General features: G+C 41.7%; 1 protein-coding gene across 2 annotated transcripts in view; it reads right to left on the bottom strand.

Annotated features, from left to right (window-relative positions):
- The window catches only part of ARID5B (AT-rich interaction domain 5B), a 189,584-nt gene that overhangs the window by 88,029 nt on the left and 87,160 nt on the right, over positions 1 to 14,395 (bottom strand). For both annotated transcript variants that reach the window (XM_021072755.2, XM_021072756.2), the window contains one exon: positions 9,047 to 9,277. In XM_021072755.2, the coding sequence (XP_020928414.1) occupies positions 9,047 to 9,277 (231 nt within the window). The remainder of the gene's footprint in view (positions 1 to 9,046; positions 9,278 to 14,395) is intronic.

Genomic DNA, 14,395 nt, shown 5'->3' with positions numbered 1-14,395 from the left:
ACAGCAAGGAAGCAGGGAGACTGCTGTAACACAAACAAAAGAAGACGGTGGCTGGTATCAGAGTTTCTGGAGCCCAATCCAGTGGTTTTCAGATGTTGAGTCTTTATCATCATTCCTTTCTGAACCACTCCACCACATACCAATCTCTCTAAATCCTACAGAACTTATTATACATTCATTATCTAGCGATTTGGTGGTCAGTTATCTGTTTCCTGTCAGCCTGATGATCTCAGGAATTCTGAAAGATCTTTCTGAGCTGGGACCAAGGTGAGGGGCACTCCAGGGTTCTGGTTAAGAGCGTGGATGTTGAACCACACTGTGTAGGTTCAAATCCTGGTGTTATCATTTGCTAGCTGTATCACGTTGATTGCTTAAGCATCCTTATCTATAGAACAGTGGATAACAGTGAGATTGATACACAGTAATGCAGGTATCCATTCACTCATTTAACTTATCTTTATGTCACACCTACTATGTGCCAAAGATTATTCTGGTCCCCAGACACATGGTTCTGAAAATATAGAAAATGTCCTTGTTCTTAAAGAGCTTACATATAGTATGGGTGGGGAGCAGGGAGACAGACTAAAACATGTAAAGAGACAACTATGGGATATTTTCTGATAGTGATGAATTACCGGAAGATAATTATGCACTGGGTGATGGGATGGAGCCAGATTATGGATAGAGGAAGGTCGGGGAAGACTTCTCTGGGGAGGAGACACTTGAGCTGAGGCTAGAAGGATGAGAAGCTGCCAGACCCATGAAATCTGTGGAAACAGATTCCAGGCAGGAGGACCAACAAACAAGTATTGCAGGAATGAATGGATGTCAAATGAGTTTAAGCAGCAAATGATATGTCATTTTCCCTAGCAGTCTGGACAGGTACGAAATGATTCTGTGGGGGTGATTTCTGAGCAATCGCTGTGCACCTGACATATGGTTAAGGTTGTGTTGGGTGGTACAAGAGGTACAAGAAGATTTGGTTGACATGACTCCTCAAGTGGTACCTTCTGAGTGCTTTAAGTCATTAACTCATATGACCTTCAAACAACCCTGTGAGGGATGGTCTCCACCTATGAAGAGAGCCGACCATGGCTAGCCCACATTTGGCCAATACGCTCCTCACATCCTACTCTGTAAGCTCCATAAGAGTGGGGAATTTTCTCTGTCATTTCACAACTGTGGGCACAGGGACCACACTACCACCTGCTATATTGTAGGTATTTAATAGGTATTGGCGAAATGCACGAGTGGACGAGGGCACACTCTATGTGTACCAGGCACTGTGCTGGGTTCCCAGCATCCCAGCCTTACCTACAGTCCAGGGAACTTAAATCAATGGAGTTTCCTGGATAGGATAGAATGAAGACATACATGGACAATCTTCATTTATTATAAGGATTTTTAAAAATATTTATTTTTTATTGTTATTTTCCCCAACACTTTTTTTCCCCCTGTACAGCATGGGGACCCAGTTACACATACATGTATACATAATTTTTTCTCCCATTGTCATGCTGTGTTGTAAGTATCTAGACAGTTCTCAGTGCTACACAGCAGGATCTCATTATTGATCCATTACTATTATAAGGATTTTAAAAACCAAGTGAATACAGACTTTTTCTAAACTTCATCCCACCATCCCACTCTACTCCTAACTAGTACTTTTGCCTGTGATTTTTCTTTTTTTAATTTTTAAAAATTAAAGTACAATTGATTTACAAGGTTCTACCAATTTCTGCTGTATAGCAAAGTAACCAGTCATACATATATATACATTCTTGCCTGAGGTTTCCCCATGACCTGACTCCTCCTTCCTATAGTGTGTGAGTGTGTGTTTTAACTGATAAAAATACATGCTTCACCCTAGAGAGGAATATGTGATCTTGCTAATATCATGGATATAACTCTCTTGCTTTTCTAGATGAAATACTAGGTGAATTATTAGCCAATATAGACACAAATCCTTTCCTCTGGGGTGAACAGTGTTTATTGAACCCATGAGTCCAAACTGCTTTTAATAACCCATTGAGTCCACTCAGCTACAAAAGGAGTCCAGAGTTATTTTAAAATAGCCTTTCAAGTTCCAAAAATAGAAATCCATTCCACCTCCCATTCCATGTATCACGGCTCTGTAAACTAATTTACAGCAGCAACATAAAAATTCTTTCATTAACCCCCCAAAAGGGTACCCTAGCTTCCCATGCCTCTACCCCAGGAAGCCGCCTGTCCAGCTCTCTTTGTGTCTTCCTGTCCTGGAAACCAAAGCCATACATCAATCATTACATGCACTCTATGGCACAGCCCATGAGTCTCTTCCAGCAGGCTTACTAGAGGTGGGTTCACTATGTTGTATGATGAATTTCATATTCTCTGTCCCTACTTTGGCAGCCAGCATAGGCAATAAAGAGCAGGTATCAAGAGCGGTCTTGGTTAGACCATTCTCCAAGGACAAACGGAACCTCTAGAAAAATTTCAAGACAAAGCAGTCCTCCAAGTGAGATCTCTGAAAGTTAAGGTCTTCTTGCAGAAGCAGCAATATCCAAGGAGCACTCCTTTCCCACTTGGCTTCAATTAAAGAGAAACATCTGCCTTATCATTTGGGAGGTCAGTGGGCACCACAGGCCAGCAGGCGAGGAAAGCCTGAGTGTGGCTGGGGGCCAGGAACAAAGCCATTTGATCATCGAAATCCACTGTGACCATGAAACCTACTTTGGCAAGGAGAAAAATGTTTACTCACTTACAAATTCCCATGATCCTTAACAAAACAACTGCCTTTCCTTTCATTTCCAGCAAAACATGTGATATTGAAAGGGGAAGAGGCAGAGTCCAGCTTGTCCTTTATGCTTCAAAATAGTTTTTTTACATCCTGAGTTTTCTTGCCTAAAAAGTCAAGGTTTCATCCCCTCTTCTCTCCCTTTGCTTTTTCTTCTTTTGTCTATAATGTCATTATTTCACCCAACAGGAAAATGAAAAGGGAACATTCAAGGCAGAGTCAGAGAAGCTTCTTTAAAACATATTGCAAAAAGCAGAAAACTCTTCTTTTCCATTAAGGTTCTAGTGAGAGCCCCAGAGCATTAGGAAAACAGTTCCTTTCTTATTCAAAGAGCAAAATGGGTTTAAGTGATGATCTACAGGTTGTCTGAGGTCTATGACTCTAATAGGAAGAGAACAGAATCTTCATTTACCAAGAGTCTTTTTTTTTCCCTTTGTGGCCCCCCCGCACTCAGCATATAGAAGTTCCCAGGCCACAGATCAAATCCAAGGGGAGCTTCGACCTACCTCACAGCTGCAGCAATGCTGGATCCGTAACCCACCGTGCCACAATGGGAACCCCCCGAGAAAAACTTTTTAAAAAATCAAGTGAATACAAACTTATTCTGAGTCCAGAGAGTGTGCTGTTCCTCCTGGATTGTATAGATGGGCCAAGGGAGGGGCCTTATTTCACTTGTCCAGAGGCACACAGATGGTTGAGCCTTGATTAACCCTGGGCTACATGCCTATAAGCCCGACACTCTGTGTACTGCACCCTGTTCTCCCCAGCCCCTCGGCAGAGTGCCTCTCTCTGCCTGCCTGTCTCTGTCTGTCTCTCTCTGTCTCTCTGTCTCTCTGTCTCTCTCTCTGTCTCTCTGTCTCTCTCTCTCTCTCTGTCTCTAAAAATGTTCCCAAACCATCTGCCGAATCCAAACTGCGCCTGTCGGTAAACACGACGGTGACTTCGCTTCGTTACCAAAAAGCCACTACACAAACCCGTGCTGGGGATCAAACCTGTGCCTCCTCAGCAACTGCACCTGCTACAGTTGCATTCTTAACCCACTGCGCCATTGCAGGAACTCCAACAGAGTGTGTTCTCATACTGATGTAGCCAACTTCTCCCTGAAGATCAGAGCTCATGCTGTTCTACACAGGAACCAAACATCAAGTGACAGTCCATCTCACCTCTGTTCTTTTCAGGTGACTTACCACATCCTTCCTTTTAAACCTATTCCTCTCCTTGGTCAAGAAACCCACATACACAAGCAACCACCACCTGCCACAGAACTTAGAAACATGACTTCTTACTCAATTCAAAATTAACTGGAGTTCCCTGCTGGTGCAGTGTTAAGGATCTGGCGTTTTCACTGCTGTGGTGCTGGTTGGATCCCTGGCCCAGGAACTTCCTTATACAGTGGGTGTGGCAAAAAAAAAGTTCAAAATTCAAACCAAAGTAAACTATATTTTGATTATTTTTTAAAATCAACCATATCTTCATCTATTTAACCTCACCCACCTTTAAGATTTCACCTGATTTATGTTGGGTCTGCCTCACATCTCTGACAGAAACCAATACCTTAAGTTTATCCATTTTTCCGTGGTACAGAGGGTGCCTCTGTTTGGATTTAGCTGTCGACATTTCACACATGTGAAGTCAATCTGTGTGATATTAATGTAAACGCTGTGCATTAAAGAGTGGTGGACATTTTACTGCTCCAATAGGAACAATGGACAAAATGTTTACACACGTGTGTTTTCTCTACAGCATTGGCAATAACACAATACAAACGACAATATGTGTTTTACAAGACGATCATCAAATTATCAAAAGAGGTAAGAGCAAGATGCAGGGGTGTTGGAGAATGCCGCAGGCTAACAGAGTCTAACTGGACAGTGGGGGCAGGGATGCTACAGAGGGTAAAAATTTTGATGAAGAAAACCTGCCATTCACAATGTCACTTTTCCCTCATTGTTATTATAACCCCATTTCCTAATTGTATGTGCAGTAAATCAGTTTTCATAATGCTTTAATGGGGAGTCCATGGCTTTAGTGTTAAAACACAATCAATTCCCTGGTGCTCAGAAAAGAGCACATTGCCTTTAAGAGTGCTGTAACTGACAAGATGGAAGAATGCGGGCAGGATGTCTAGGCTGAAGCTTTTCAGTCACCTACCATTAATATGATTCAGTTTATGCTTATGTCATAGGTTTAGACATTGTGCTGTGCTATAAGCAAGGAAGGGTCTTGAATAAAATATAGTGAAGAAAGCAGATGGTCTGCTATCAACCCTTCAAGCCTAAAATAACCTTTCCCAAGTAAGAATAGTTAATTAAAACCAGGATATATTTACTCTGAGTATCTCAATGTAAATAAAAATCAAAATGACACCACTGTAATGTGCGACTAAATGATGAAATTTCATCTATTCTATTTTTCTTTAATAGCTTCTAATCAAAGGTTTCATTAAACAGCTTCATAAAATTCCACGGAGAGTGTATTTACAGGGACGCGTGGTAGATTTAAAAGCCTTACATTTATTGTTCAATTCAACTTGTGATTCAGTGGACAGCGTTAAAACAATGGGGAGGTGGGGGAGGGGTGTCTGGGCAGTTGGGCAAGGCTGTCACCTGAGCAAAGTCTATGTTCAGAGATGAACCTGAGGAGCGTGAGTAAGCCAGATAGCACATGGAGGGAAATGTGAGGGTACCCTGATTGAGAAGAAGACTGGTCTCATTCTAAAGCCATGGCCAGCGTTTCTCCCAGTCCCGGTCCACTGACTCACATTCATGTTGCACTGGCAGAGATGGCATCAGGCCATTTATCAAACCCACCCAGAGGGCAAGGCCTCCCGAGGGTGACGGCTAAAGGCAAACAAACCTAAGAGAGACCCAAGAGCTGACCCGGGGTGAAGGCAGCTGTTCCTAACACAGAGAGTCAGGGCGTGAATTTTAAGTGACCTAGATATTTCTAAAAACTTTGCGAATAAACTCTCTATTTTTATTTATTTAGTTAATTTATTTTTGCCTTTTAGGGCTGTACCCAAGGCACATGGAGGTTCCCAGGCTAGGGGTAGAATGGGAGCTGTAGCTGCCAGCCTATACCACAGTCATAGCAGTGGGGGAGCCAAGCCATGTCTGCGACCTACACCACAGCTCATGGCAATGCCGGATCCTTAACCCACTGAATGAGGCCAGAGATCAAACCCTCGTCCTTATGGATGCTAGTTGAGTTCGTTAACCACTAGCCACCATGGGAATTCCATAAACACTCTCCCTATTTTTAAAAACCAGATCCAGTCCTGGCTTTTCAAAGAGGCTCTCCTGGGCCACCCCCACCCCCCTGCCATGATCACTGTCATCTCCAGCAGTCCCCAGGCTCACCATGAAATTCCTCTTGCACTTGCTTTCTGCAACACTCACCCAATACTGAATCATTGACTTTCCTGTAACATTAGTTAACCTTTCAGGTGTGTTAATCCTGTCTTCCCCCATTAGATTTTAAATCCTCAAAACAAGCAAAGACTGCGTTTTATTTATCTTTTGAACACCCTCCCTCCCAGCCCCACTCCATAATCCCATTTAATAGAAGAAAGCCAAAAATATATAAGTTAATAAAACAAACATTATTTAATCATAGGAAAGCAGACACTATCCTTTTGAGAAGGGCCTTGGAGCTATTTTATGGCAATTTATGAATTTCATGTGTCAAAGGTGTAGCTGCTAAATGCTATAAACTCTTTGCCATCAGCTCCACCATTCATCCACCTGGTGATATGGCTAATAAAATTTGATTTTTACAGCCTAGGCATACTGTTACCTAAATTACATTTGACCAATTACTGAAGTCACCAAACGTGTGGTACAGAATATACACTGTGTAGAAAATTCATCTGTGGGCCCCCTGGCACTCTCCGTAATCGGACAGAAGTGTTTCAGTCATCTGGCAGTGTTTAATATTAGGAACATTTGTTTAATGCCAGTCACTAATTAAATTTATGTTCTTCCACCAACTGTTAGTTGGTTGGAGAAACCCAACCCCGCGTTTTAACAAACCCCTTAACCCATGTGGATTTCGAATATAACCAGTTGGAGGCTTGAAAGGAATTTCTCTGGAAATTTAGATGTAGGACCAGAAGTGGAAGGTGGGGGAGGGATGTTGGTGAGGGTGTTCCAAGCAGGTTAGAATAAGCTTTGGGGGGTTCGCTTTCTAAAATTAAATACTCAGAAGTAGCAACTATTTGAAGTACAAACTTAACTAAAAAAAAAAAAAAAATCTACTATTCTAACTATGAGACTAGGCCATCTAGAAGCTCTTTAAAGGTACTTTTATCTCAAAAGAAAGCTTGCACTTTAAGAGGCTGGAGAAGAAAAATAGCATTAAAATTAGCTATACCAGAAGAAAGTTCAGGAAAATATTCGAAAGTCAGATGCTTGTGTTTGTGAGAACATTTAAAACTAATTTAGTAACTCTTAACAACCATTGTGATTGCTGTTAAATTGGAACTTCTTTCTATTACCAATTCTAGATGCAACAGCTTTGAAACTCAATGACTAATAACTCCTAAATTAGCCAAAAAGGTTAAGACATTTTTTCATTATATTACATTGTGAAACTCTAATTTTGAATATTCTTAAAGGAGGGAAACATTCTTTCAGTTTTATTTTGTCTCAGGAATGTAGGGACCTCTTGAGCTTCAAAGCAGGATGAAGGATTTGGGAGTAAGGAACATGGAAGAACATTTCCAAGGTAAAGTGTTGAAAAGGGAAGATTTATAAATGCTGATCTGAAAAGACAGAGTATTTTTTAAAAAATGTATTGGCTACATTCACCAACTTGAATAAAAAGGTTATTTGAACACTAAGAATGACAAGAAAATCTTTCTGGAAGAAGGAGAAAATAACTTGAATTGACACTATGACTCTCTTAAAGGCTGATAAGCCAGAGATGTCGAAGGCATCTGACAATAGAGTTTGTAAGGAAAAAAAACAAAACAAAACAAAACAAAACATCATGTCCAGTAACCTTGGGTCCCCTTCCTCTCTTTCCTCCCTTCCTTCTAGAATCAAGATATGCCATCTGGTTGTCCTCACCCCCTCCTCTGCCCACATACCTCCCTACCACATCTCTCCTGCAGAGGCTCCAGGGCCGCTGAAGCCATGAATAATCTGACTGCAGAGGCCACAGTGAACTCCCCAAACCAGGGCCAGGTCTGGAGCTGCTGAGCAGAATACTCTGAATCTGAATAATCCACAAATTTGGCATCTTTGGGTAAACATTACCCAATAGAATCAAGGAATATTCCTGTCCAAAGGGACCCTGTGCTCCATCTAGGCTGAGAGTCTCCACTGCTTCTGCACCCAGGCATCCAGTTGCTAGGCTCAGTCATCACTCTGCTCACTCAGTAGTGGTGACTCCCAGAGAGGTGAGAGGTGTTCTTGCCTCTATAAGTAAAGGGACTTCCAGGGAATGCATGCAGCACAGTGACACACCTCCAGGGTACTCTGGTATCTCTGCCCGGACAATTGAGAACCTGTGACATGAGCCAGTCTCTTCAAGGAAGAGTGGAGAAAGTGAAGATGTGAGAGATGTGGTCTTATCTTGCCTCCAGTCATTCACAGCATCACGCAAGTTCTCCTCAATGGAGGATTTGCTATCTCCTCCTCCTTCCCTTCTATCTACAAAGAACTCATGACCAACCAGCTAAACAGAGATACAGATCAAGATACGTGCACACATACTCATCTTTGATGGTTATCATGTGCAAAGATACATGTACAAGCAAAAAATTCAGGGGCATGGGGATCTACCTACCTACCTACTTAGCTAGCCATCCATCCATCCATCCATCCATCCATCTATCCATCCATCCACCTTATAGTACTGAAGTGCTTAAGCTGTGTATTTTTACAATTCCTTATACCACTGAAAAGGGAGTCATAAGTTAAATACAAAGTCAGCAGCTGAATAGCCAAAGCCTTTTAAGAAACAACTAGCACAAAAGCTTGCTGTCCTATAAAGTCCAATTTCAAGGTCGACCAAGCAACCTCAGACTCTATTGTGAACAACACATTCTAAATAATAATCTTGTGCCCTGGTAAATGGAGGCTGCCAAGGAGGCAATGACGTCTTATGCCGCAATAATCTGGGGGTAGGGAGGGGCGGAGGCAGGTGGCACACTGAACTTGTGAAAGTAAACCCTGTTCCGCCCCACTGCTCTTCATGAACTGAAAACTTGACACACACGCACAGAGTTCAGGTTGGGGCGGGGGTGGGGGTGGGGGGAAGACTCACCAAACTCATCGCATATGCTCTCATTTTCTATGAGTGTTGGGTGGTCAAAGGTGTCCCGACAGTACAGGATCTGAGGATTCTTGCTGACGACTGCAATGCCCCCCAGGGCTAATGCAAACTGGTCCGTGAGAATGGAAGACGGCTTATCCTGGATGCGTTTCAGCATTGAGCGGTACCGGCAGTACTGAGGGTAGCTGAGAACTATCACGTTCGTTTCTTCTTCGTCCTCCCCTAGATAAACGAGAAAACACTTCCATTATCCTCTCCCTCCAACAAAGAGCTGTCATGGCCACAGAGCAGTTACAGTGATCACTTCTGGTTTGCTCTAAACGTAGTCTCCAACAACACTTAGATGGGTTCCTCTTTAGCACAGTCTGGCTAATGCCAGCATTTTCTCACCCCGTTGCCTCTGAGCTCCGTAATAGAGTCTCCAGTTGCCCGCAGAGACAGGAAAGAGTGGGATGGATAACCCCCATAAACAGATTAAGCAATATTTGGGTCACTAGCCAGCAGAATCAAAAAACTGTCCAGGAAGATTATGAGATATATACACACACACAAAACCAGTGAGATATATATATATAATTTATATAAAATATATATTATTTATATTAAAAATATATTTTATGCATATGAAATATATGTATATATTTTATGTATATAAATGCATATAAAATATATGTGTATATTTTATGTATATAAATATATATTTTATGTATATATTTTATGTATATAAATAATATGTATACAGATTAAATACATATATTACATATATATTTTAAGCATTAAAATCATCATTGTAGGAAAAACCAGTATTTTGTTAAGCTTCTTTATGCTTCTTTCCACAGTTTGGTGCTGCTTTTGTTGTGGATCAGAGACTCTTTTAGTGCTTAAAGCCCCCGTAGAGTTCATCTGGCCCAGAGATGTCCATGCGTCTAAAGAGCAACAGCATCTGCTCTGGTGGTTGTTTGTGCAGTTCAAGAGATAGTTCTTGCTCTCTTTATTGTCCTGAGGAAAGACTGTGCTTGCCCACCCATTGAAAACAAGTGGCCATGTGACCGGTGAAAATATGGTAGAAGTGGGCAGCTACTTTAAGGTTTCTGGCAGTGGCTACTCTGCCAGTCTTGGTCTTGGAGTGAGGGTAGCATGGAGCAAAGCCCCTGGTTGTTCCTAAATGTCTGCAAAGAAGCCTTTGTTGTTTTCCATGAGACTGTGATTTGGAGGCTGTTTTTGCAGCCTCATCTATCTCAATGTGACTGATACATCCACCTTCTCCATCCTCCCTGCCAACCGATACCCACTGTATTCTGATGTTCCTCATATCCCGCTGGTAACTTGGCACAACTCAGAGAACCATGCTGAGAGGACTTCCCAAGCATCCCCACAAGAGCGTCATGAGAACCAGCTTCACTCAGGGAGCAACATTTCAGCAACTTTAGTGAAGTTCCTTCTTACAATGGTCTTAATGCTTATTTACACCCCACCATATTAAGAGCTCATTTATAAAAACCAGATTTGGCATGGATGAATCCTCTCTTCATCTTTAGTTTGAGAAAGGGCAACACCTCCCCGCCCCCACCGCCCCTTCTTTGGTATCCCGCCACCTGAACAATGTCAAGCTGAATTTAGGCTCTGTGATCCAGTTTGCCATCACTCTATACCCACACCACTGGGGTGTTGGTAAGCCATCCCCAGATATGCCACTTGCTTATCCAAAGGGAAAGCGCTCACTGTTTCGAGCCTTTACCATACTGCAGGGAATTGCACAAAACAGTTGTTAAGGATACCAACATTATCATGACCATCTGGTAACCAGTGGGAGACAAATGAGTAAGGACAGGATATAATGATGGAACATCACCAGTACCAGTGGAAGGTGGGCATGTGACCTTTTCAGAGAGGAGGCCAAAACCCAGATGTATTTCTAATTACATTCCTTTAGTTCCTCAGGCTGGAGGTTTCTTCCAGAATGGAGATATTTAGCTGCTTTCAGATGACACCTTGTAACACTTTACATTGCTTAGACTCCTGCCTGGTTTGTGGGTAGTCACTTTGTCAGCTGGCACACTTAATTAAAAAGAAATATGGGAGTTCTCTTGTGGCATAGTAGGTTAAGGATCCAGCATTGTCACTGTGGCAGCTTAGGTTGATGCTGTGGAATGAGTTTGATCCCTGGCCAGGAACTTTGGTGTGGCCAAAAAAAAAAAAAAAAAAAAAAAAAAAAAAAAAAAAAAAAAGGCAAAGCAAGTATGTTACACTGAAGGACAGGTCCCCAATGAAGAGCAGTTTTAGGATGCTGATATACGTCCCAAGACATATCAATTTGAGGTTTTTTACAGTAGACCAAGGCACTAGTCTACATTTGGGGTTCAAATCTGTGCTTTCTGTAGAGTTAAAGTGGAAAAAAAAAAAAGTTTCAGTGGAAACATTCACCAAACATCATCAGAACTCCAGAGTGACTAAGTACTATTTGAAGAAGTAGTGCCTAGTATGTCAATTGTATTTTTACACCCTATTTGTCCAAGATGACTAAGACTTACCCAAGACCATCCAAGATGAGAGAGGGGGTATAACCATGAACCCCTGGGACTTATCTCAAGCGTGCTCACCACCTAATAACATCTCCTGTACACAGCAAATACCATTCAAATCAACTAACCTGCTGACCCCAAAATTCTATCCACTGGCAGCTGTACTAGTTTCTCTATTCTTGAATTGAAATAGAGAAAGTTATGCTTCTTGGGTTGAATGAGGGTGAAAAAAAATGGCTTTTTCAGAGTTACTTTTATAGCAGAAGATACCACCTGGACTCTGGGGACCACTTCATTTCCCTTCTATTCCTTCATTCTCCTTCTGTTTTTCTCTGACCATATTTTATGATAATTCTATCTCTAGTTTCTTCTGAATTCTCTATTCTGGATGACAATCAGCTCCCTGCTTAATATTCTGTGCTTAGAAATGACCTTTTTTTTCTTTCTACCTCATCCTAGCTTGAAACAGTTATCCCTCTTTCTTCACACAGTTTCTAAATCACCCATCAAACTATGAGTCCCTTTTTTTTTGGTCATGATACACAGTGGCTTGAAGTGGGATCTCAGTTCCCAGACCGGGGATGAATGCAAGCTGCCACAGTGAAAGCACCAAATCCTAACCATTAGGCCACGAGGGAACTCTCTGAGTCCTTCTCTTTCTGTTGGAAGAAAAGCAGCAAATTTTCTCTGATCCCCAAGTCATGTAAACATGTGCTATGATATCCATTCATTCTGGTAATGGACTGCCTGTATCAGAATCACACAGTGTGGCAGGGGGGTTGTGGGGGGGCCACTGGCTGTAAAACAGCAGACTCCGAGGCCTTACTGAGAACCTCTGACTCAGAATCTCTAAGGCTGGGGCCCAGGAATTTACATTTTCAACAAGTTCCCAAGTAGTTCACACACAGTAAACTTTGAAAACACTACCTGAGGTTGGCTTTTCGCATAGACTCATAGTGCTTTATTCGGTTGGGTTGTATCTCTCTATACATACATTCCCTCCCCACCCCAGTTTTCAGGTATATGCTTCTATTCAAAACCTCATTCTACCCGAAACAGAATACAGGACCAAATTCCTTTCTCCTTGCCACTTTGCTAGGATTGTTACAGGTATCACGGAAGACAATAAATGTAAAAAAGCCCTCTTAGCCAAACATATGAGGAACCGATGCACTGCTTTTCTGTTTCAAGGTAGAGCAAAAACACTGCTATGATTTCTGGTAACTAATAAAATCTCAATATTTATAACTTTCAGACAACCTATCTTTTTTGTTGTTGTTCCTCACTACAACTCTTTTTTTTTTTTCTTTTTTCTTCTTTTTTTGCTATTTCTTGGGCCGCTCCCACAGCATATGGAGGTTCCCAGGCTAGGGGTTGAATCGGAGCTGTAGCCACTGGGCTATGCCAGAGCCACAGCAACGTGGGATCCGAGCCGCGTCTGCAACTTACACCGCAGCTCATGGCAACACCGGATCGTTTAACCCACTGAACAAGGGCAGGGATCGAACCCGCAACCTCATGGTTCCTAGTCGGATTCGTTAACCACTGCGCCACAGCGGGAACTCCACTACAACACTTTTAATAGCACTACAACTTGTTAATATCCCCCAATTTATATTTAGAAAGGATAGGCAATGAGGTCCTATTGTATAACACAGGGAACGATATCCCATCTCTTGGGATAAAACATAATGGAAAATAATATGAGAAAAAGAATGTATATATATATGTACATTTGTATATATATCACAAGGTCATTTTGCTGTACAGCAGAAATTGGCAAGACATTGTAAATCAACTATACTTCTATAAAAAATAATGTAAAAGAAAAAAAAATTCCTCAACTTAGAGATGGGAAAACTGAAGCTCAGATGCCCAAGAGATCAGCTCAGGATCTCAAAGAACTAGAAAGTGATGGAGGTGAGATTATAACCCAATTTTTTAACTCCAGGTTTGATGAGCTTTTCATTGTGACAAGGTGTCACTAATAATCATCAGCATCACCCTCAGGGTAGTCCTTTAATTTCTTTTCCTACATGGGTATGATTGAAATAAAATATTTTTTCTTTGACACAGTATTATTATTATTGTTATTATTGGTTTGGAGATGTAACTAACTTACAATCTTGAGCATGTAAAATAGGAGACATCCGTTTCATGGAGAACTGTAGAATTCAGCCAGTTAAAAGCAAGAATTCTTTTACTCTGGTTAAGTTAGCGTGTTCTCACTTTGGGACACTGGGATTCTCAATGTAACAATTTAACATTATTGACACAGTTTTCCTGCATAAAAACTTTCTACTTTTTCTCCATGTGATAGGAAATAAAGCCAACTCGAGGTTGTGCAAGCCTAGAACTCCTGCCCCTCAGGAAGAGGTCAGGGTTACAGCTGGGACCTAGTGTAAGGTGGTAGCGCTTAATGCTGCCCCCACACACACACACAAATTATTATAACTTTGTTGCTTATGAACAGAACCATCCAGATAGACCAGAATGTTGGCTTTGTCTGAACAGAGGAAAATTTCTAACCTTACAATTAGCTATTCCCAGAGGAGTCACCTTTAATATTTACAAAAAGCAGAGAAAGCCGGTGAGACTCTCAGGACCCTTGTGAAGAGGTTAACACGTATTCTAGGTGAGAGTTAAGAGACGATCCAGAGTAAAGGCAAGATCTGTAAGAATCAGCAGTTCATCTGGGTCAAAGTTTCACTGAGTGAAGATTCCCTGGGTCTCTTCTTTGGAGTTTAGGCAGAAGTTTCTAGAGCTGGAGAAATACTATCTTTTTCAAGACAGAGTGTGGTTCCCTTAAGATGAATGG

This window comes from Sus scrofa, chromosome 14 (genome assembly GCF_054392235.1).
Source record: "Sus scrofa isolate SSC_HxYL_T2T_F1_AM1 chromosome 14, Sscrofa_HxYL_maternal_Yorkshire_Landrace_v2.0, whole genome shotgun sequence".
In the NCBI taxonomy this organism is placed as follows: domain Eukaryota; kingdom Metazoa; phylum Chordata; class Mammalia; order Artiodactyla; family Suidae; genus Sus; species Sus scrofa.
This window is presented reverse-complemented; position numbering and strand designations above follow the sequence as displayed.